The sequence below is a fragment of the Arvicanthis niloticus genome, chromosome 22 (assembly GCF_011762505.2).
Source record: "Arvicanthis niloticus isolate mArvNil1 chromosome 22, mArvNil1.pat.X, whole genome shotgun sequence".
Taxonomy (NCBI): Eukaryota; Metazoa; Chordata; class Mammalia; order Rodentia; family Muridae; genus Arvicanthis; species Arvicanthis niloticus.
The window spans coordinates 32,899,755-32,924,263 of record NC_133429.1 but is presented as its reverse complement, the minus strand read 5'-3'; the positions used below and the strand labels follow the sequence as shown (position 1 = coordinate 32,924,263).

The 24,509-nt window shown below is 45.2% G+C and overlaps 1 protein-coding gene across 2 annotated transcripts in view; it reads right to left on the bottom strand.

Moving 5' to 3' along the window:
• Positions 1-2,486: 2,486 nt before the first annotated feature.
• E2f7 (E2F transcription factor 7) overlaps positions 2,487-24,509 on the bottom strand; it is a 42,196-nt gene continuing 20,173 nt past the window's right edge. The window contains exons 6-13 of one of the 2 annotated variants that reach the window (XM_076920188.1): positions 23,271-23,429; positions 21,752-21,886; positions 12,579-12,764; positions 12,020-12,089; positions 9,727-10,210; positions 7,985-8,240; positions 6,809-7,230; positions 2,487-5,167 (exon numbers count right to left, since the gene is read on the bottom strand). In XM_076920188.1, the coding sequence (XP_076776303.1) occupies positions 4,997-5,167; positions 6,809-7,230; positions 7,985-8,240; positions 9,727-10,210; positions 12,020-12,089; positions 12,579-12,764; positions 21,752-21,886; positions 23,271-23,429 (1,883 nt within the window). In that variant the 3' untranslated portion in view covers positions 2,487-4,996. The remainder of the gene's footprint in view (positions 5,168-6,808; positions 7,231-7,984; positions 8,241-9,726; positions 10,211-12,019; positions 12,090-12,578; positions 12,765-21,751; positions 21,887-23,270; positions 23,430-24,509) is intronic. The other variant, XM_076920189.1, reaches the window with a different exon arrangement.

Below are 24,509 nucleotides of genomic sequence, written 5' to 3'. Positions count from 1 at the left end.
TCAAACGCATCCCTGCTTCTCCCTTAAAAGGCACAGCTCCAGTGTCCTGTCTGTCTACCAGTGTTGCATGAGTGGATCTGTCAAAATCACATCAAGTACCCAGAAGCACTAGAGGCTCAAAAATGTAGCTGTCAGGTTTACAGTCACTGGGATAAGAACTAGGAGGAGGAGTAGACATGAGGCAGCAGTAGTGGGTACTGCACACAGCTGGCAAGGCAAGTTGCAAGCAGTGACGGACTGGGAAGCACATGCCAGTGACTTACAGAGAGCTGTCCAGGATATGACTGCAAGTTACAGGCAGGACCGAATGGAGGGACCAAATCCATTCTATAAGCATTAGACACACTGTGTAGTCCATTCTTCTGAAATAGAATGAAAACACTATGTGGTATAATTTTAGGTAAGTGTCATGTTAAGGAAGCCATACAATGAAATAACCTTCTAAAGTTTTATTATTATCATTATTATTATTATCATTGTTATTTCTTGTAATTTTTATGGCAACTCCCTTTTAGTCCACTGTTTTGAAGATATGCCTTTGAGAAGGTCATACAGCATAGATACGTCATGTACAGCTTCTGTCCCTAGGAGGCTAAGTGCTAAGTTAGTTTTAGAGGGCTTGGGGGAATTAATTCATTGCTTCTCAGAGTAGTGTCTCATAAAACGCTGTGAAAATGTTTTCATATTCGAGGCAGCTTTTAAGTTAAATACCTATAATTGTGTTGTCAAGTGTGAACCTCGAGGCTAGGGAGATGGCTCAGTGGGTGAAGTGTTGGGTGTGTACAAGCTTGAGGCCCTGAGTTCAAATCCTGGGCACCCATGTAAAAGCTGCGAATAGCAGTGTACATCTGCAACTCCAGAGCTGGGGTAGGGGATGGCAGAGACAGGTGGACCATGGTGGCTGAGACCACCCCTCCCACCCCCGACAATAAATAATGTAGGAGGTGATAGAAGAAGACACCAGATGACCTCTGACCCCCACCCCCTACATTTATACAGACACAAGTATACCTCCTCTCCCAAACAAACTGCTTAATTATATCAGTGATCTGAGCTTTTTCTTAACCCATTAACACCTGGGCTTTTCAGAGCACTTGTTTCCAAGAGCCACTGAAATGAAAGGTTACCTCTGGGCTACATGTAACAATGGATTTAGATGTGGGAGAATGGAAGCCATTTGGGTTTTTGGTATGGTTTCTTAAATCCAGATGTATCCAGGCCAGCAAAGACAGAATCAATCCTACCTTAACACCTAAACAAATTAATCACCAGAACTACTCTGTTCCATGTGAAATATTAAGTGCTTCAGTGGCCATCTAGCGGTGCGGACATCCTGAACCTCGGAAGGCTATTGTAACAGGATATTAGTGCAGCTGCAGCATCAGTTACAGGAAATGCTGAATTTCAAAGGTGCTGAGCTCTGCAGAGTGATGGAGATTTTGCAAAACAAACAAAAACCCCCAAAGAACAAAGAGGAACACATCTATTGAGTTCCCTCACTCTAGAGGCTGTGAAAGTTTGAAGAAATGGAACTAGAAATTGATTTAGTGAAAGTATCTGAATTATACACCCATGTCTGCCTCCAAGGAACGAGTCTGTCTCCCTGTTGCTCACTTCCAGCCCTTCCTGAAGCAGGAAGTGATTCTGGTAACTGACTCGCCTGGGGAGATGTTCCGCTGGGGTAGTTTGATTAGTCAGGAGAAAGGGCACTGGATGTGGGCTAAGGGGATATGAACAGTTTGCGACTGGTTTGTGGGGACTGCAGAGAAACCAGACGCCGTGGAAGGAGCAATGGCCTGAGGAAAATGCATTGCCTATGTTGTAGAGGTTAAAGATCAAGTTCCTTGTGGAACCAGCTCAAGTCCCAGCTGTCCCACCTACTGATGTGACAGCAGAGCTGACACCTGGGCGCCATGGACCACACCCCTCTGAGTCTGGAGAGTTGGGGGGAAACCCAAGTTAATAGGCTTTGGTGTGAATGAAATTCAGCAAGTCTTACAACAAGAAGCCTTTAACCTTATGAATATCAGGAGCTGGGAAGGTGGTCTCACCTTTGACTTTGTGACTGACTGCTGTATTGAATTTCAGTCTCCTCTGGAAGCTCCAAACTTCCAGTTAGACTTCAGACACAAAGCTAACAGCATGCTTCCATGCTCCCTCCCCCTCCCACCTCCCTGAGCTTACACATCAGCCTGCTGCTGTGTGTGTGTGTGTGTACGTGTGAGAACTACAGGAAGCTCTCAGTAAAAAGATGAGAGCATCCATGCGGTTGTTGTTAGCAATCTTACAATAAACTGCAGCAGAGAGAACTCACCAGGGTCTGTGAGACGGCTCAGAAGACAAAGATGCTTGCCACTGAAGCTGACCAAGCGATTTGATCCCTGGTACAATTTAGAGACGAACCAACTCCTACAAGTTGTCACCTCACCTCCACCCACACGCCACGAGACACACAGACACACAGAAATGTCTTAAAAGTAACATAACACACGTCTTACTAAATGCATTTATTTTCATTGCTACTTCATAAAGCTTAGTATTTTTCTAAAAGGAAAGAGATTGGTTTACATGGTGGTAGCTTTACAAGTGGATTGGCTACAGATGAAGAGAGCCACTAGGAAAGAGCAGAGCCAAAACCCATGACCATGGAACGGCAAGCAGCAATAGAATGGACACCTACGTAAGCCTAGCAGTGCAACGAGGTAAGCAGGAAGCAGCTTTACATCAGTTACTTAAGGACAGGAATAGCACCTTACACTGGGCAATGTAAACTTAGCATGTAGGTTCAAGTATACGTTATACCCCCAATTCTTGTACCGGAATGCAAGGGTTTTGGAAACCCCAGATGGCACGGTTTGAGACAGCACACCTCCCTCTGTGCTGACTCAAAGCCGGTGCCCTCCATTAACAGTTATATCTTCTTGCATTAAAGGAGAAGCCGCCGCTTCTCCGGCTCAGGCACCCGGGTCTAGCTGTACAGCTTCAAAGCCCAGTCTTCCGGAGGAGCCAGAAGCCACACCGAGTGGGACCCTAATACAGACGTAACTTTTGTTTTCCATGGATGGAATTGCTGGACGCCTCCCAAGAATCATAAATTCTCTGAGGTTAATATGGTCAATTCACAAACAGAATATTGAGTATAATAATAATAATAATAAGGAATAGCAAAAGGTTAAAATAAATGAAGACTATCCAGGAACGAGAGAAGAAACAAGGTTTGTGTTTGTAATGAAATACGTGTTTCTTGACGGAAATGCTTTTGTGGAAATTCCTATGCATGACGGATCTCAAAAGCAAGCAGTGCACAGCAGACTCACTCACTGCATGTCCGATACACTCCTGAAAAGGGGTTTACTTCGTGTTCCAGCAAGGAACCAGCAGTGTGGCTTCAGAGTCGTAGACACCATGCAATTTTTTACCTGACTCAAAAAAAAAAAAAAATTTTTTTTTTAAAAAAGGGAATACCTTTTCTTGCAACTTTATAAGTTTAGTGTTGACGGAAGAATTTGATTAAGTAGCCAATATGTTAAACTGGCTACCTATCTCAAGTCTTCCCAAAGCTAGTGTTGGGGCAGCAAGGTTAAAAGTATCCTGTGGTTAATATAAAACTACTTTGATCAGACTCCCAGAGTCTCTTAAATTAATATTTTTTTAATCCTTTTATATAGTATTTTGCAGGGTACAAAAATACAAAGGAAAAAATAGTCTTATATTAAGACTCTAACTACAAGAAGCTTAAATAGAAAACTGATCGGAAGAAGAGGAGAAAAGGAAGTAGAAGAGTAAAGGTTTACTTTGAAGAGTGTGGTGACATCAGTGGAGAACACAGCCCTAAAGCAACTCGGCTCACGAAGGGCCACCTGCAGTTTCCAGCACTATTTGTTAGAACAGCCGACCCCTGTGCTCACGGTGCTTATTCCGGGAGGACCGCGGAACGTATGAATGAACACTCTTGGAAATGGACAGGATGCCCCTCCTCTTCTCCTCCGAACACAAGGAAAATGTGTAAAGGAAAGAGAGAATAAGAGAATTGTCTACTGCTCTGTCTCCTTGTTCACCGTACTTCATAATTCAACCGAAACTCTCATCCAGGTTCCGGTTCTAACGGTCTCCATTCTGCTCCGTCGTCCTGATTATTATAAATGGCTTCCGTGAGAAAGCACGCACCCCGGCACTCTACAGTGAGCGTTTAAATTAGGAGTGAAGGGAGACGAGCACAGGAGGATTTGTTTTGTTTTAAACAAACAGTGAGACCTCATTGTCGGTCGTTGCTGGAGGAGCGGTCACGAGGCACCTAGACTTCAGCTTTCGTTCCCACACCCCCAGAGAGGTCGGCACAGTTCATTAATGGCTAGGTGTAGCATTCACAGTTATTTTGGTCTCGACAGTTATCACGTATATACATTTATCCACGTTATTAATAAGTTGTAGTATAAGTGCAGGGCAAATCATAACAACAACAACAAAACAAAGTATAAACATTCAAGTCACGATACCCTGAAGACATATGTTAGGATGATACGTTGTAAACTTTGTGCAGTAAAGTCCCACTTCAGGGACAAAATAAATAATACCATAGGATTCCTGACTGAAGGTGGCTTCCCGGAGCCTAAGGAAGCAGTAGCGTGTTTAGGCTGCAGAGACAGTTCTCACTACAGACTTGCTCAGGGCAGGTGAAAAGGCACTCACCAACACTTACCCTGGTTAAGTGCTAGGCAACCCCCCTTCAGAAAAACCAAAGCAGTCACACGGCTGTACCGCAGTGACACTGTGCACAGCCTGGACGCCAGGTGATGTTAGATGCATAATTAGTAATAATTACTTCCAGGAAAATAGATGACTCATGATATTGGGAAGTTAGCAGAACCAGTGGATCAAGCGAGAGAGCAAGGACACAAGCCGAAGACCGGGGTGGCCCATGTTCCACTTAAGACATTTGTCTGGGACAACAGGGAACGTCAGATACTGAGGCCACCCCATCCACTGAAGCATCAGCCTAGTCAGGCCCGCTGCTAGAGATTTCTAGTCTCCTCTGGGCTGAGCTTGTGTTTCGTGATTGGTTCCTTTCTCTTCTTCTAAGGACAGGATCGCCAAGGCTGCCGGGAGTCTTGAAGAACGTCTCCCGATGTCTCCGCTGGATGCTCTTGGGAGTCGCTGGTGCAGGGGACTGAACAGAGAAGAAGCAGAGAACAGAAATGATGTTTTTGTGCTCCAAGATGGGGATCTTTTCCCACCGGGTGTCACTAAGCTGCCTGTCCCCTCATCTATCTTACTCAGCCAGCCCTTAGCACAATGCTGAGTATCTGGGTACAGAAAAGCAGCCTACCAAAAAGTGTTACAGATGTGGCCGAGGTCTAGAGGCCAGGGCCATGGATGGCCTCTGCCCTCACTAGCTCTGTGATACTGGACAAATTATTTCGCCTCGGTGTCCCTCAGTTTCTGTATCCCCATCAGGGATGAATATCAGTGTCACAGGGCTAGAAGGATTATGTGAGAACATCCTGGTTATTTTAATTAAAAAAAGAAAAAAAAACAACCCAGCACAATGTCCCAACTGCTAGCTGAGGAGCTTCTGGCGGGCAGTTGACTGGGCTGGGAAAGAGAGAGGCAGCGTTCTTTAATGTGACACTGGCTATGCTGACCACACTTTGGAGCAGGCCCCATGCCCAGGAGGGACTGTCTAATACAAACTGGACTGAGCAGGCTTAGAAAGACAGAGAGAAAACGGCGTTGGATGGGGGTTGGGAGGAGAGCTCTGGGAAGAGTTAGAGAATGAGATGAATGGAACCAAAATACACTCTCTGAAATTCTTAAAGATTCAATAAAAACATTATTTTTCCAAAAAAGTGTACATTCAGACAAAGGCTATGGAGCGGTGGCAAAGCATTTGCCTAGCTTATGTGGGGCCCTAGGTTCGATCGATTCCCAGCACTGCAAAAACCAAAACCAAATCAAGTCGTGTCTACAAATGATTATGACTAATTATGTAGCAAACTTTGGAGCTTCTGCATAACTTGACTGAAGAGTTTCGGCCAAACAGAATGACTTTTTTTTTTTTTGAGGGAAGTACTTAGTGACTGTGAACGATGTCTTATAAGAATTTTTAACAGACTTTTACTGACAGGGCTACAAAAAAAAAAAAAAATCCCACAGTTAAGCACAGAACCGATTATGTGAGCGCCAGTTGCATGTGTGTGTTTTATGAGTGTGTGTATGTGTAACCTTGGCTCCTGGGCGGCATGTTTTTTTTTTTTTTTTTTTTTTTTTTTTTTTTTTTTTTGAGACAGGGTTTCTTTTTGTTGCCCTGGCTGTCCTGGAACTCACTCTGTAGACCAGGCTGGCCTCGAACTCAGAAATCTGCCTGCCTCTGCCTCCCAAGTGCTGGGATTAAAGGCGTGCGCCACCACTGCCCGGGCAGCATGTTTTAAGAAATGGTGGATGCCAAGAAGAACGTGTAGAACTGAGTGAGCGGTACTACAACTGTTCAGTTACATTCCGGATGGCCTCCTTAAAACAGCCTAAAGAGATGAATGCCAGGTCAGGGAAGCAGTCCAAGTATGAAGACCTCCCCATAAAGTTCCTTCTGCTGTTGGGAAGCAAAATGACATTGAAAAGGTTTGTCTTAAAGCATGGCTTCTCTTGTCTTGGAGCCCAGTGCTTTGTGGAATAAGCAGTTAACACCGGGTTTGCACGGAAAACCAGGTAGAACCTGATGTAATACCTGTTCGTATCAGTCAAGTGGCTGAGAGGAAAGCTAACCGTATGTAGGCACACCCCATTTACGGAACAACGGAGCCTTGGGTCTCACCTGCTCTGCCTTTACCATGGATACCGGATGTCTCACGTAACCGGGGGACTCGGGGCGGATGACACCCTGTGAGCCTGGCATCACCGGACTCAGGTTTAGTGAGGGCTGACACCGAAGCTGAGGATCTGCACAAGGGAGGGTGGAGGACTTTGGATTGACCATGGCTGCTGGGCTGATGAGAAGGTGAGAGGCAGATCCCAGGGTGGACAAGCCAAAGTTCATGGGTCCGGTGTTTGGGAGAGTGCCGGGGCCTGAAGAGATGGGCCCAGGTATCGCGGGAGAATAGAGAACTGGAAAGGGGCCCAGGCCTGGAGACGGTAGGAACATGCAGGGTACACCGAAGGATGGCAGCTGAGCTGAGGAGGGTGCCATGGCATGCGGGGTTTGACCGCCTGGTAAAAGCATGTTAAAACCATTTAACCCTGAAAGAGAAGAAAAACAAAATTGAAAAAAAAAATCACAATTCAGGACTCCATTCACGTTCATATCTCTCATGGCTCCTCCAGTGGAGTCCACGACGGATCAGTGACCGAGGGCACCTTCTCCCTGGTGGCTAAGACTGCGTGGCAACATTTACCTACAGTGTCTTTGTTTTCGAGACAGGGTTTCCCCGTGTAGTCCTGGCTGCCCTGGGACTCACTCTGTAGACCAGTGTGGTAGTTTGAACAGGTTTGGTTTGGCCCACGTAGAGTCTTGTGTTTGAATGCTTGTTCCACAGAGTGGTACCATCAGGAGGCGTGGCCTTATTGGAAGAGGTGTCTCACTGTGGGGTCAGGCTTTGAGGTCTCCTATGTTCAAGCTACGCCTAGTAGAACCGTCTCCTGCTGCCTGTTCGCTGCCATGCTTCCTGCCATGATAATGGACTAACATGCTGAACCAATGCCAGATTCGCTTGAATCAGTCAATCAAACAATAAAGTTATCTTTTAAATATGTGGTTTCTACATCAAAAAAAAGTGTGATGCACAAACAAACACCCCCCACCCCCCACCATCCATCTCATGTATTTAATTCCCTTTGTAGTTGGTAAATGGAGACCAGCCGTCTCATCCTTCATTTCAGGAGGCCGGAAGTGAGACAGGTGTAGCACATCAAGAAACATCTCTCTCTGGTCAGGTGACACCGGCAAAGATGTAAGCCCAGTGCACACAGTGTGAACGCCTCGGGAAGCCCTTACCTGCGGGAGACTGCACATACAGATACGGCAGCAGGGAGGGGTCTTTGGTCATCTCATTTTCGTTGGAAGACTTTTCGGTGTCTGGATTTCTTGATGGGTTTCCACATTCAGAAGCAACGAAGCCGTCTGGGACAGCCTTTCCTGAAACTTCTTCCGCAACAGGGAGCTGATCCTTCACACGGACGTCTTCCAGGGGTGTAGACCTCCCGTTTCCCATGGTCACACGACAGGCGAGGTCTGAGGAACTGGAGGGTTTCTACGGACAACCAAACCAGAAAGCAGAAAAGCCAAGTAAAAATTCCAGTAATCAACTTTAGAAGAGTTTTCTTAAATTATCTATACCACATAGACAAGAGAACAACCGTGTGTCATCTGGACTCACGGCTGGTTGTTTTGATTCTATTTAATAGGTACAGTAGAGAAACAGGTGTGTGTGTATGTGTAAGCTTGTGACACCTAAGTACACACGATTGAGATTATGATGATGCCAATTTGGCCATGGCATTCGGACTATGAAACCCCTGTGCTGGTAACCCATAAGGAGTATTGGTGCTGTGCTGTAGTCTCCTAGGGCAGGGGTTCTCAACCTGGGGGTTGCGGCCCCCAGGTCATTTTGTAACAATGAAAGTACATCAGATATTTACATTAACAATTCATATTAGCAAAATTACCGTTACGAAGAAGCAACAACAACAATAGTTTTATGGCTGGAAGGGGGGGGGTCACCACAGCACGAGGAACAGTATTAAAGGGTTGTAGCATTAGAAAGGCTGGGAACCACTGTTTTAGGGTCTTCTAAGAGAAGTGGGCTTGCCCAGAGCCGCCTTGGTGTCTGACACATGTGCTTGTCATTTGATTTACTTTGCCCTAAGTTAGTTCTTTGACAATTTCACGCATGTACATAATCCACTCTAGTTACTCTCAGACACCTCCACCTGCTCTACCGTTAGCACGACCAGAGGCTGGCCGGCAAGCAGAGCTGGCTTTAAGCTCTCTATGTCAGAGGCTGCAGAAGGAACGGGGGACACCTACTGGCTCCTTACACTTCTAATCCGAAATGCTGGGCTATATATAAAATCAGAAAAACCCATTTGGGCAAGGGAAAGGTAGAATTATTATTATTTTTTAATTAATGGGACTATCATCTTAATTAACGGAGTAATTTCCATGCTGAGTGCCTGGCCTACTGAGACCCACTGGAATTGCTGGGAGGAAAGCCCTCTGGTTGTCTCTCAGTCTCTCTTGTTCTTATTCTGTAGCTAAGGAACCAGAATCTCTGGGCAGTGAAGAGAGCTGACCCAGTCTGTCCCAGCCCTCCAGAGGCACCCACAGTCTTGGCTCAGGAACCCCACTGTTTGTTCCCAGGGCCCAAATGATTTCTGTAATGTTTCCAAACTTGTTATTTTTTTTTTAAAGTTCATAAAAAAATACTGAGAAGAAACATACAAACACGTCAACAGTGGTTACTACTCTGTACTGACAGGCAAGGTTTTTTTTCTCCCATATACACTGGGGGGGGGGCAATTTATAAGTGTGACTTTTTTCTTTTAAATAAAAATCATTTTTCTTATAGTATTATTTTATGGTGCGATTATTTTGGGAAAGCCAGCCTAGGGCTTCATGAAATATATGAGGAACACATGAAAATATAGTCCTATTCCAGACTACACCGCTTGAGAGTATGTGACTTCATTAAACTCAGAGCGAACACCAGACACATTCATTCACCCACACTCCCTTACCTTGGGCATAACTAGGGATAAGGGGCTGTCTTCAAATTCCTGACTTTGTCTTTTCATGGCGGGTTCATCCTCCTCCTGAGGATTCCTCTCCTCACACAGGCGCTTTTGAGCAGAGGGTGCCACTGACAGGTCAGCTGGGACATTGGAGCCACCACCGTCCTCCTCTGACCTTGACTCTGGGGACAGTCCCTCCTGCACACTCCCGTATAGCATGAAGAGTGAGGTGGAGGGCACGTAGACCAGGGGCTGGCCGGTGAGCAGAGCTGGCTTTAAGCTCTCTGCATCAGAGGCTGCAGAAGGAATGGGGACACCTACTTGTCCACTTAGACCATTCTGTGTGGAAAAGGGCGGCAAATCTGTTTGAGCAACAGAAAATACGGGCTGGGCTAAAGGCTTGACACAGTACTCGGAGTCCACGGGGAGGGCAGGGTCCAAGACGCTGCTGGCTGGAGGCACCGCTCTCTTACTGACAAAGGCTTCCCCGCTGAAATAAAAAGATACAATGTGTACCATCCAATCTCTGAGCTTTGCCACAGCTCCTGATTCTCAGCATTCCAAGCCTGAAGTGATGCAAGACTCCAGAGATGATAGTCAGATGTCCTCCCTTGTCACCCAGAGGCAGATGGGGTAACTCTGGATGGATGGCTAGGGATGACATGAGATAACAGTGTGCAAGAGATGTTGGGGCTCTCAGGTGACTGCAGACACTGGTTCCTCCATAGCTATTGGTTACCACGTATCAAGCATTCGGCCCTGAAGCAAATGCTATGTAGTCATAGCTACCCTCATTCCTGTTTATTACTGAGGCAAACCCAAGCCAAGCTCAGAAATTAATCCACCCTCCTAAAGACGAGAAGCTGAGCCTCGTTGCAGGTCTGTTCGATGGTAATAACGGGGTTCCCAGTTACTGGGAGACCAAGAGTAGAGGGGAAAGTCTGGGTCAGGCTGATGTACAGGAAAGCTAATCTAGCTTACCCAGAATTCAGTGCGTGTGGGGGTGGGGGGAGTGAGCAACGAGGAAGTAAACTTATCCACCTACCAGGTTGGTATTTTGTTATCCTCTGAGTTTGCTCAGTATTAATAAAGTATGCTTAGGCGGTCCTTATTCAAAATTAAGCCCCATTTTAAGTTGGACCTTCTATACATAACCACCCCCCCCCCCAAAAAAAAACATTCACTATGTTAATGGGCTTTAAATTTAGTTCATGTGTTGAAGTAGATTAACCTCTGGTAGGGAGAGGGTGTGGATTTTTGTTGGCTGCGCAGATCACACACTGCCCAGGGTCAGTTTTGCGAAGATGATTTGTTCTCTCCAACCGTGGCCTCCCTAGGCAAGCGATTGAGCTCTGAGAGTCGTGTTACCCAGGCATGGCGGTCAGCCCCTCCCTCTCCACCAGAAAGCTCACCATGACCCCACCCCGAGATGCCGTCAGATGCCTCTGACTCCTAAGTCACCGTCTTACACTGTCCTCGGTCTTTCTGTGTTCAGCCGACATGGCTCCGATATGCACCATGACAGACGGGGACCAACACACACCCCTTGTTCTGTGACCTGCCATCGGGAGACGGTCTGTGCTTCCCACCCAGAGACTAAACCTGGGTCATCAGCCTTGATAGTAATAGCCTTTATCCTCACGATGCCCACTCACCCCTGAAATGCTTCTTACTAATGATATTTCATCTAACTGTCCTGTCTGGACAAACGGCAGCTCCACTAATTACCATTCTGTGCCTCTTCTCAGCCCCGCTGCATAGTCTGTTTCTTCTCGTCCCTTCCTAGTGCTCTGTCTGTGTCCTTTAAGACACCTTCAAAATCACATAGCATGTTTAAACTCAGAGGGGATTGAATCAGCTGTCGCGTGTGAGCTATGTGAACTCGGACCGCTTATTCAACACCTCGGGATTCTAGTTTCTTCCCTCTTTAAGGAGGATAAATATCTCAGCCTCTGAAAAGACTGTTGGTATAGAGGGTAATAAACACGGGCTGCTGGGAAAACACCCGGTGTTTATTAGATAATTGAGCTACGGGGATGAGAAAGTAAGGTTAGTACTCGTGAGTTCTCAGTGTGTCAGTCTTGTCCATTTTGCTTCCTTTAAGGTACGGTAGCTTAGGGGGCAGTTTTCAGACATCTGTGTCATATTATCCCAGTGTTGGGCACATAGGGAAAGATGTGTCACTCCTTCATAAAAAGAGTGGCTTAAAAAAAAAATCCATTTTGCGATGGATCAATTTCAGTATGACCAACATTAACACTAAGAAATAGAAGAGAACACACTCTGGGTTCTTACTTACTGCGAATTATCTTCTACTTTCTGTCTGTAGATGGCTGCCAGACTTCCAATTTCCAGGGAATAGGCTGACCCTGGAGGAGAACGTGAAGGTTAGCAAATACAGAAGAAGCCTTATTTGCGTGGATACACACAACATTCCTCACAGCTGAGGGATTGTGAAGACTACCTCAAATCTGTTCTGGTTTTGTTTCAAAAAGGGCAGTGTCCAGAAGTCAGTGTTAATGACGGTTCCAGGTCTCATTAAGAATAAGCAAGAAAGCAAAACCAGTCTTGTTTCCCAAGTCATAAACATCTGTGACATATTGAGGAGGCCAAGCATAGCCAGCGGATTGATCAAGGCTGCCTGGATCAATTTCAGGCGTGGGGCTATGCTCACACACTGTGAAGTCAGCATGTCTTTTGCAGCCAATAATTGTTTGACTTCAGGCGAGCGAAAAGTTGGCGGTTGAGAAAAAAAAAATGGCGTGGTCTAGAGAAATAATTTGAAAATGCCTGCATATCGCCAAGGCTACGTCTCCATGGCGACCAATGGACTCCAAGGGCCAAACAAGGGCAGATACCTTGTTTTCCTCCCTGTGGGCTGCTGGGTTCTGAGTTCACTTTTCTCTGTATCTTCTCAGATGTCTGAACCGTGTTAAAGGAACCGTATCTCGCCAGTCTCTCTTTTGCACACACTTGGATCTGGCCATATGTTTCCTTTTTCAATTCTGGTAAGACGGATGCCGAGACGTCCAACAGTTCTTCATCTAGAGAGAGAGACAGAGAACTGGAATGCTGTATAGCTACCACCTTGGGTCATTTTCATCTCTTTAAAGGGATGGTTCCAGGGGGCTGGAGAGACGGCTCAGTGGTTAGGAGCACTGGCTGCTTTTCCAGAGGACTCAGGTTCCGTTTCCACGTGGCAGCTCACAACTGTCTGTAATTCTAGTTTCAGGGCCTCTGACACCCCCACACAGACATTCATGAAGGCAATACATCATTGTATATAAAACAAAAATAAATTAGAAAAGAGAGAGATGGCTTTGAACTTAAAACTGAAATGGAGTTACTCAGTTTTTAAAAAAAAAAGTTAACGAGCTATCTCAGACCCTAATTTCTTTCCATGTACTGGAAAAAGAAAAGTAGCTAACTATAAAATGAAGAGTGAACCCATATGTATCGTAAAATTATGCTAACAGCAACCAAAGTGGGGCAAGATGTTCTTCAACCCGAATTAGAACAGGCCTGGCATTTTAATGCTCCGTTAGGGTCCAACAGCAAAGAAACCTGACCGGGTTCAGTCCATACGCATGTTTTGAGATTCACTTTCAAGATGAATTGAGATCAGCCTCTCTCACTGAAGCTCCAGGGCAATGCAGAAAACGAGTCTCAATTCCCTACTCTGCCTTTTTCATTTCTCTCTTACTCAGCGAGAGGCCTGGTTACCAGGTGACCAAAGGAATAAAGTCAGCAGCCCTCAGGGCTAGAGGCTGGGGATGGAGACCATTTTATGCTTCAGGGTGTCAGTGTGAAGTCAGGTTGGAAAGTTCTGGAACTTGGACAGCCACCCCTGTGGTCCAGATCATCATACCTGCCTTGGCTGTTTGTTTCTTATAAAGCTCAAAGCATATCTATTTTAATTATAAATCTGATTTAACACACACTGAAAAGTCCAGCTCGACTTTCAGAAAATGCACTTTCACCTCAAACAGCTTTGAGACTGAATGAAAAAAAAAAAAAATCTTTACGGCTTTCACTTTCCCGTAACAAAAGCCCAAATATATGTTCTTTTTATAAAATCAGAAAATAAAACAAAAAGAACGAACAACGACAACAAAATAGGTCAAGCCAGCCTCAGGGACCGTATTTGCCTGCTCTCCTGAATCAAATATAATGCCGAGCAGAAATGGACACATCCGTGGCTCTTAGGATCTGGGAAGACAATGACCCCTTAAAGGGGAAATGAAATTAGGCAAGCTTTGACTGTTCAACTGCACTTCCTGGAGGATGTTTCTCGGTCCAGGTGAAGGAACCTGATAGCTTCTCCTGCCGAGGAGGGTGCAGCTGGGTGAACAAAAGCATGATGGCAGAGCTGGAGTTCACAAGGCAGAATGCTGAGGAGGGCAAACCAGGAGACAGAATGCTGGGGGCTTGGGAAGGGCTCCCCAAAATGCTCAGTACAGTAGGTATGAGAAGTCGGAACAGTGCGGGAGGTCAAGGAAGGAGGCACTGGGAGTGGAGAGCCTCCCGTAGCTCACACAGGGCAGGCACAAGAGTAGGAAACTTGCATTATGGCAAGGAAGGAGGGCACTGTTGACCAAATGTTACTGCCTCATCAGCGGGAAGTGGTCTAGTCTCCTGTTCACACAGGCTACGTTTTCTCTGTTTTTCTGACGATAGACAGGTTGATTCCACTGTTTTGGCTGTTGCGAACAGTGCTGTGACAACCCTGACTGCAGTTACCTCCTCAACACACTGGTCTCCGTTCCCATGGCTACTAGTGGCATTGCTGGAAGACAGGTAGCTTCGGCTCTCCGTTCTGAGGAACCTCCACGTCGCCTCCGGCTATGGCTATACTACTTTGCGATCCTAGCAGTGATATCCAAAGAGCGTGCGTTTTGTCTTTTGGATAGACAGTCATTTAACTGGAGCGAGACACTTCCCTGTGACGAATGACACTTGGACATGTAACCGGTTTTTATCCATCTCCCCACCAGTTGTTTGAATTTTATAGTCTGGAAATTATTTCCTTGACAGTTCACAATGATCTCCTGCCATTTTGTAGAGTTCTTCTTCACTGTTTGCTGTATTGAGATTTTTTTTTGTTTTGTTTGATATATTCTTATTTTCCAATGTTATTTATTGACTATGCTTTTGGGATTGTACTAAAAAAAAAAAAAAATAATGCCCAGATTAATGCCCTGAAGTATTTCACCTGTTGTTTTCTAGAAGAATCATGGCTTAATGGCCTATTTTTTTTTTAGTGAGATGAAACTCCAGAGTCTTATGAAAATGTTATCGTTCTATTGGCACCATTTATTGAAGAGACTCTTGTCACTTTTGTCAAAGATTAGTTGGCTGTAAACAGGACTTCTCGGCCTACTATTCTGCTTGGCTGACTATCAAGCGGAGTAGCTCTGTTTGGATGCTCTAGGCTCTAGGATGTTCTGGAGTCAAGGACTACCATCCTGTCTGGGTCCCCACTCTGCAGTAAGGCTCTGAAGTGAAGTATTGTAACGCTCCTGGTTTTCTGGTTTTGGCTCAGAATTTTTTTCCCCCATTTTGTTTTGGGTGTCTATAGCGTTGCTACTTCAAATTAAGTATGTAGACTAAGCTGGCATAGAACTCACAAAGATCCACTCCTCTCTCTTTCCCGAGTACTGGGATTACAGTTTTGAGAAGCTGTGGTCAATTCCTTTCACCAGGTTTGCAGTTTGTTGCAGATACATCCTCCCTTTTGTGAAATTTGCTTGTAGGCATTTTATTTGTTGTGAATAGGATCGCTTCCTTGGCTTCTTTCTTGTTATCGTTGTGTGCAAGCATAACTCATTCTTGTCTGCTGGTCTGTATTCTGCAATCTGTCTGAATCCACTTGTTGCTTCTAAAAGGTTTGGTGGTGTCTAGGTTTTTTTCCTTTACATAGTCACACTGTTTGGAAACTGGTCATTTCACTATTCTTTCCTTTCCGACTTATGTCTCAGCCCTGATGGTGCTATGCCAGGCAAGAATGGTGAAAGATTTAAGATGGTAGCTAACATGTCTTTCTACTGTGTTCAGCTCTTCTCTGGCTTTCACTTGCCTCATTAAGCTGTTTATTTGAAACCTGTTTTTGCTAAATACAGGCACTTGTTACAAACTTCCTTCTTGTTACTTCTGCTCTATCCCACAGATTTTCACGTTGTACTTAATTTCCATTTATCTTTTATTTTTTAAAAAAGTTTAAATATCCCCTTTGATCTTTCCACAGATGGAACATCAAGGGAATGTTGTTTAATGTAATGTTATTTGTACAACTTACAAAGTTCTTTTGTTGACTTCTAGTTTGATTCCTTTGTGGCCAGAGATGATACTATATTTATTTATTAGACACTCATTAATTAATTAATTTAAATGGATGGGACTTGTTTTTGGTGTGGCACGTGCATGACCTCAGAGAAAGCTCCTCATGTTGATGTGGTGGTGAACTCTATAGCTGTCAGAGGAAATGTTCTACTAAGAGTCCGTTTGTCCGTTTACTCTAACAGTATAGCTTCATTTGGATGTTTCTTTGTGGATATTTAAAATCTGGCTGACACACCCATCGCAGAATGCAGTGAAGCCTCCAACCAGTCACTCATTTCTTGAGGGACAGTTGCCCTATGTAGCCCTGGCTGGCCCGAAACTGACCTTGTCGACCAGGGTAGCTTCGAACTCACAGAGATCTAATCATGTTGGCTTTCTATACTTGGATACTTTAGTAATAAGTGTATATACAAACATTTACATTTCTGGTTGAATTGGTCCTTTTATGATCAAGTTCCCATTGCATCTTTTTACCATGTGTGATACAAATGCTTATTTTATCTGATGTAAAACTATAGCTACTCTTCGTCTCAGTCCCTGTCTGTGTAGCCTATCTCTCTCCTACTCTAGTTTGCTTTTCATTGCCTCGGTGTACTCATTCAGCGGCCTTCATCTTGATGGGGGGTTGTCATCTGTGTGCATCCGTCATCGCTGATAGGACGTACGTTACCATCCTGTTCGTTATTCTCTGGTTGTTCTGAGCATCCTCCTTTCTTCCTCTTGGAGGTGCGGCTTTCTACATTAATAAGGTCTGATTCTCTCTTTTCTGAAACAACCTTGCTTGCATGTTTTATATTCTTGTGGTATAGTTATCCTTTGGCTCCTGGTGTTAAGACTGCTTTCGTCATTTCAGAGTTATCTTGGGTGGTTCTTTGAGTTCTGGGGCTCAGGCACAAACTGTCAGCCATGGCAGCAAGCGGCTTTACCTCTTGAGTCACCTCACCAGCCTGAGGACTTTTCTCACAAGTCTACAAGGCTGTTCTGGTGGGGATGCATTTAACCAGCTTTTGCTTTGTCTTAGAAAACATTTTAGCCTCATTTCTCAAAGATTTCTTTCCTGGAAATAGTATTCTCAGCTATTTTTTTTTTCCCCTTTTAGGATTAAAACAATTATATATGCGATCAGTCATTGGCATCCATGTAGGCGAGGGTGCCTGTGAGCCCTTTGGAGGTGTGGGTATCCTAACTGGTTCTCACAGACATGCAGCAAGTGTTTTTATCCACGGAGCTTTTAGGATGTCCACTTTCTCTTTTAGGATTCTGACTAATATCATTGCATTCTCTCCTGGTGTAAGGCCCCGGGTTGAGAGGTGGGCTGGTCCAATGGAAATGCCACTTGACACTTGCATCTTGTGCGTTTGGATATGATAACATGCCTGAGAGGTGTTTCTGTTGTCGGGCCTCTTAGATTTTGTGCGTGTGCCTGAGTGCTTCTCGAGATTGGATTTCTCTGTCGTTCCCAAGAACTTGAGAACTTCACGGCACTTTCTAAGCAGTGTCGGATTCTCAGGGCCTTCCCTTCTGAATACCACCATACGAATGCTTGCTTACTTCTGCTTGAGTAAGTCTCAAAGGCATTAAGTTTTATTCTTTTTCTTCATTTTTCTTTGTTTTTAACCTGTCCTGTTCAAAGGATGTCAAGTTCAGAAATTCTTTCTGCATAATCTATTCTGTTGTTGGGCCTCTTGACTTTTTTTTTTTTTTTTAATTGTTATTATTTGGCTCGAAGATTTCTCTTTGGTTTTCACTTGATCTCCTGCTCCTTGACTAAATTTCTTATACACACAATAATCTAGTTTCTTAATCCATACACTTTCATGGCTCATTAAATTTCTTGGAATTATACTTTTGAATTCTGTCAGGTAATTAAGCTCCTTTCCTTTGGAGTCCGTGGCTGAATTTCCTATGTGGTTCCATTACATCTTAAAAATGTTTCTCGTGCGTTGACTTGGAGCTCGTGTGTTGACTCTCCAGCTGGAAGAACCGTTGACTACCAGTTTTACAGGGTGGTTTCTACAGCAAGGCTTTTTCCTGGCACGATGTCCAATGGCAGTATGCGGACAGGCTGTTTGGCTTAGGCTCCGGGCAGATGTTTTAGTCATGCAACTTCTTCAGTTATAATTAACATCTGCAACATATGTGGGTGTCTTAGAGGCTCACGCTGCAGAGCATGCAGAACACGCTGCCGGCTGCCAAGCAGCTATCTCAGGGGAAGCGCGTTTGCCGGTGGTTCTGCAGTGTATCTGGATGTGGGGTGCCCGTCTGTTCCGTTACAGAGGTAATGCTGTCCCCGAGGGTCCAGATGTGCAGGAGAGCATGCTCAGGAGCGAGGTGCCTGCTAATACTCGAGCATTGTAAACAAGTGAAACTTGTCAGGGCTCCTGTGAATATCCGAGGGCTGCATGGATGAAGTCTCAGGCTCCCTGGAAGCTAATATACTCAAGGTCAGCGGTCTGGCAGGTTCCTGGTCTGAAAATAGGTAGGTGGGGTCCAGTCTGCTTCTTAGAGCTTCCTCGGGAGGAAACTGAGAACAGAGTTTATCCAGTCACCATTTGGGACCAGAGGAGAATGAGCAGGGCCACAGAACTGGTTTCCAGAAGTCTCAATGGATTGGTGGCTGCTTTTAAGGTCATGGAGGAGTGGGCCACTCTTCCCAGCGGGGCCCTGGTGGGTCAAGCTTCCCAGAGATTTACTGGTACGATGCCACTGTGGGCCTCAGACACTAGCTTGTTGCTGGGACGCTTCCTCTAGCTAGGGTGGGCTGACATGAATGGTCAGGTGGTTCTGGGACAAGAAGAAGTTAGGAAGAGCCACTGGTTACACAGGGACCTCTGTAAACTGAGCTACTCAGGGGGGATTGCCCAGGGAACTTCCTGGGATGAGGAGGGTTAACAAGGCTGGTTGTTCACAAGGCCGAGCTAGCTGAACTGTTTAGGAACAACATCCTGGCTGCCTGAATTGAATTTCAAGATGGCGGGCTCTTTCCTAGGACCCGTGAGGGCTGCAGATACGTTTCAGGTACCCGGTGAGTGGAGACTGCTGGGTTCTCACTTTCATTTCCCCTTGATCAACACTTCTCACCTTGTGGGTTGCTACCCTTTTGGGTGAGTTTGTGACAAGGAATATACATCCTGTATATCAGACATCTGCATTATGATTCATAACAGGAGCAAAATTATAGTTATAAAGTAGCAATGAAAATCACTTTATGGGTGGTGACCACAACGTGAGGGTGTCTATAGTTAGCCATCTTGCTGATGTCCCTCTAGGAAAGCATTTCAAGAAGCAGAGTCACTGACCAAAAGTACAAGCATGTAAACACATGACACTAAAGACCGTGAAGCTGAAACAAGAAGCCTTGTACACCCTCATCTGGAATGAGTCCACTGGAAAACTCAACCCCACCCCCTTTTGTTGTTTTGCATATATGTAAATGACTATAAAAGCCATGAACCCTATTTTAGAGCGATAAAGAAATTTTAGTGGCATGTGGATTTACAAATATGGAATCCATGGGTAATGAAGATCAACTTACTATAACCCACTTATAATTCTAGAATTATACACGCAGACCTTGAGTGTGTGTCCTAAAAGCAGAGCATCTAGGGGTGAGCCAGCAGGGACCACGTGTGAGGAAGGTACCTTCATTATTTAACCCAAATTACATGCGCACTCAAAACTTATCAAACTCTGCTATTTACTGCGTCCCAGTGATACCCCAATAAAATTAAAAAGAAAAAAACCACCCACATACAATAAACTGTGTTGCCGGCGAGAGAGAAGGGGGAGACAGTAATGAAGTTGAAATGTGAGACCCTTAAGGGGTGAAGAGGAAATCAAGGATTTCCTAAGCGTGGTCGCTGGGTTGATGACAGAAAGCGTCAGTACCAGAGCTGGAGAATGTAGAAGAAATGATACAGGCTGCTGAAGGGTAGGGTCCGATCAGTTTGCAATTCACCCTCACTGAACCACAACAGGGCTCGGCAGCTGTGGGCTCACAGGCTGTGCAGGAATCGGAACTCCTCGGTTTCTCAACGGAAGAACCTCGTGTCTCTACTGATCCGATTTGCTCGACGGCATCACCAACATGGCAATCTTTCTCCTCTATCATCTCCACGCTCAAAGACTCCTTGTTGCTTCTATTAGAGCCAAGATTAATTCTTGGCTCAACTTTACAGGATGTCCAAAAGTGTGTTCCCAGCTCATTGTATGTCACCTCGTTGTCTACCCCATGTTCGATACCTAAATCGGGACGGGAGATCTCCCCAATGCAGATTTACCCCTAAATATGTTATTCTTCAAGTTTACCAAAACGGAATGCAACGGATCCTTATTTGCATGCTCTAAATTCCTACAGAGCCAGTACCACCCACCTAGAACTCAATTGCTTTCTAACTTCCAAACTGGTGCCAAGTCTACGCCTTTGACAAAAGATGGATCTGCCCTTGGATGTGTAAGGCAAGGGAAATCCTGAAATAGAAATTCCCATACTGCAGCTGTCCAGCATAGATGCTCTTTGCTCTAGGTGACCAGGGAGAACATTATGGGGTTGGTATCTGAGCCAGATAAGGGCCGAGACAACATGGTCATATGTTACGGGATGCTTGGGTCAGGTGTAGAGTTTATGTAACACTGCTCCTGTAAGATTATATTGTCTAGTGACCTCTTGGGTGTAGCTGGACTCTGTCATATTCACGTAAGGATGAAAGTGCTTAATGGTGTATATCTCAGAATGCATCCCTACCATTAAGGAAGGCAGGACTATTTTAAATGCAAAGGAGAGGCTTCCCAGGTGAAGAGAAGCCAAAGGCATTGAAGCAGGACAATGATGACATCTTTTATCTCAGGTGGGCATGGACTGCCCTGCACTTAACTTAAATCTCTCATGGCATGTGGTACAGTACTTGGCCTTCAGTCCACACTCAGTAAATACTCACTGGGTTTGAAGTAGTTACACTTGATTTTAAGTGGTTTTGTTTTGTTTTGAATCTAGATCCTAATGTTATCAGGGAAGCAGAGAACTGCAACTTTTATAAGTCCTACTTATAAATTTATGCCACTAACACCAACACTGAACAATTTAAGAATAATCTTAAAGGCTTGTGCCCAGGTAGCAGAGACACATGCAAAGTACCTTTCACAGAAGACCCAGCCCCTGACTGCCTAGATGTTAACTGTGAATAAACACAAGGTAACACCTGTGATGGTTTAGCAAAATCCTGGTGTATTTAACCTTTTAACTAAATTACATAAAAGGTAGTCACTATGTCCCCACTAGATCTAGAAGCTACCTGCCTTATGTCATGCTAGTTTTGAGTAGATTGTAGCTTTTTAATGCTATTTGGGACTTCCCTATAAAATGACGGTTTATTTTGTCTACATAGAAGTAACCCAGAAGTGTCGTTTTAGACCTTTAGTCCTAAACTTTCAGGAACAAAGTTCCAGAACCAAATAAAAACCTTATAAATATGTATACTTGAAAGTTACAGAAACTCACGGTCTAAGCATCTAGTACTTTCCTTTCAGATGTACACATGGCAACCCGCACCGATGTTTTCTGGCTAGCAAGAAGGAGGTCATTAGTCTAATGTTCCATGTGACATGGGGAATGGGAAAAGGTCAGTTTTGCTGTCTATATGCAGAATATACAAAGGACTATATGGGAGGTCCTTATCAAATTGCTTCTCCTTACCAATGGAGCTGAAGTCCACGGGCCCGATCCATTTGAAGGCTGGTTTACGGCCTCGCTCTTCTGTCACGTGAACTTTCTTTATCAGAGCCAAGCTGGTCAGAACATTAGCTATGTCATAGAGCCTCCGGACCTTTGCTTGAAGATATAAAACACAACTACGGTCATGCCAAGCGTAATGCTGTCACATTGTAATTTAGGTGACAGGGAACATCCCTTGGCCACCACATAAACCTCCAGAGGACAGGCAGTATGAGATTAGTGACTCTGTCATGATATCACTCAAGATCTATGTACCCGAAACCTCTGCAGACACACAAGATGGAAGGAGGACAAAGTGTCCTTCCCTCACCCACAACTTGGAATCTTAAGAATCCTCTGCTGATAAGCAGGGGGGCTTCACTATAGTAAAACTACTGGGAAACAGGCTGAGACCGAAGGTTTCATGAATACAGCTTTGGTATGTGGGCAGCAAATGCTTGTCTTGAGTGTCCCTCAGCATGAGGCAGCGGCACCTGCCTCACAGGCAGCTGGCCTGTGAAAATGACAGGTATTCCCTGGGCAGCCAGTGAAGCCACACTCCTGGGTACACAGAACGCCCAAGACTCAAGGTCATGAGGTACAGTCATGAAAAACAGCAGCTGCTCACCTAAAACCTGAGCCAAGGGGGAGAGGCGTGAGGGCCATCTGAACGCATTCTGGAAAAACTGTTGGAAATTGCATGTACAATTGCCAAGTGGGGAGACACAGAAAGACAGAGAAGGGGTGTTTTGTTTTTTGTTTTTGTTTTTTTTTTTTTTTTTTTTGAAAAAAAGAAAGACAGAGCAAGATAGTGTGCCTACTTTTCTATTCAAGAAATGAATAAAGGGTTAGACTTCAGCTTGCTGTCAGGGCCATTGCCAGGGCTGGAATTTATCTTAATTTATCGTCCTGCTCACAGGGTGGCTATTATTCCAGCCAAACCCCAAAAAGCAACTGGCGAATTCACTAGGGCACGGACCCTGCAGCAAACGCTCTCAGGGAAGAGGGGTGTGGGTATGACTTGGAGAGACTGTCTCCCTTCCAAGAGCAGCCCTGTCCCCCACCCGGACACCAACCCTGAGCACTCCTCGCCTGCTTACCTGTAGACAACTTTCATCTCCACCCTTCGGAGAAGTAGGCGGGGGATGGGAAGAAAGGGGAAAGAACACTCAGACAGTCTGCTTGGATGTAGTGTCAGCATAGAGAAATGCACAGCTACCACACCCTCCTTGGCCTGCGCTCCTGGGGTGCATTCTGCCTCCCTGGCCACTGTAACCTTGGGGGTTGGGGGGAAGGCGCCTGACTTGGGTTTGGCAGGGTTCTATTAGATGAGTGACCTCTTAAAGAACAGAGGGCTTTTGTGAGCACAAGGAACACATTTCTCCAAAGCCAGCACCATCAATAAAAACCCTCTCTGTACATATTTATTTCAGAGGCGGGAAAGAGCATCTGCCGTCTTCTCTTTTTGTGTGGAGTACGTGGATTAGGTGAAGGCTCTTACTTTTGAATTTGCTGTGGTCCGGGGTGTCTTGGCTTTCTTCTATGAGGATTTTGGCAGCTACATCCAGGGTAACAATCTTGGTTTTGGAGACGAGGAACAGCATGACAAACTTTTGGCTCATAATTCGTAGAGATTTATCTTTTCGACTGTTTGCAGATGCTAAAACGGGGGGGGGGAGGAGGAAGGAGAATCGAAATCATCATAACAAGAATTTACCACAAGAAAGACTTCGCCACCAGTTTTCCAGAGCTATCTCGCCCCACCAACACATGGAAGGATCATCCAGTAATAGCCTACTGGATGCACATCACAAAAATAAGCCCATAAAGGAAATCCGGGAGGATTTTCCTGCATCTTGTAAGACGACTATCGCAGTCGAAGACTCCGAGATGGGGATTTTCTGCTGCTTGTAACACTTCATACTTACATCACGTGATGGAAGCCACATGGCGGTTTCCCTCAAGCAACTTTCTGAAAAGATCAATGCAGGCAGAAAAAAAGGAGAGGGCTAGGGTTCAGTTATTTTCTGAATACTGACTGACTCGTCTTTCAAAATAACTCCATTTGCGTGTATGGGTGGTGCATGCACACGTGGAACCCGGAGGTCCACGTGTCATATTCCAGTTGCTTATTCATTTTATTTTTTGAGACAGAGTCTTTCACAGAAACTGGAGCTCGCTGATTCAGCTGGATTGGGTGGCCAGAGAGCCCCAGGGATCCTCTTATCTCTGCCTCTCCAGTGCTAGGATCACAGATAGGCACTCACCATGGCGCCCTAGTTTATTTGGGTACTGGGGATCTGGATTCAGGTCCTTAGCTATCTCCCTAGCCCAAGAACCTCATTTTTCTCTCTTATCACAATGTCTAGAATGTACCCTAACAGAGTAGGTGCCTGTCTTTACCCAGAGAGGAAACTGATTATCTGTGTGTTTCTGTGGACGGCAGGTAGAGAATCCCGATAGATGATTGTCTCCTCTGGCTAAACAGGTAAGAACTTCCTCACGGGTCGGGGCTAAAAGGCATGAAGCTGGGGAGCTTAAGAAAACCTTTCTATTCTTCCTTTAGTGTCTAATGTTGCAAGGCAGGGTGCCAGTGATGCCTGGTATGTGCCATCCTCACAATGGGAGGATGCGAGACTGATGGGCACCGATGTTCACAGTGAGAAGAAGAGACATGTTAAATTGGGGAAAAGAAAGGAAAAGGAAGACATATAGATATTAAAAAAAAAAAAAGAAAAGA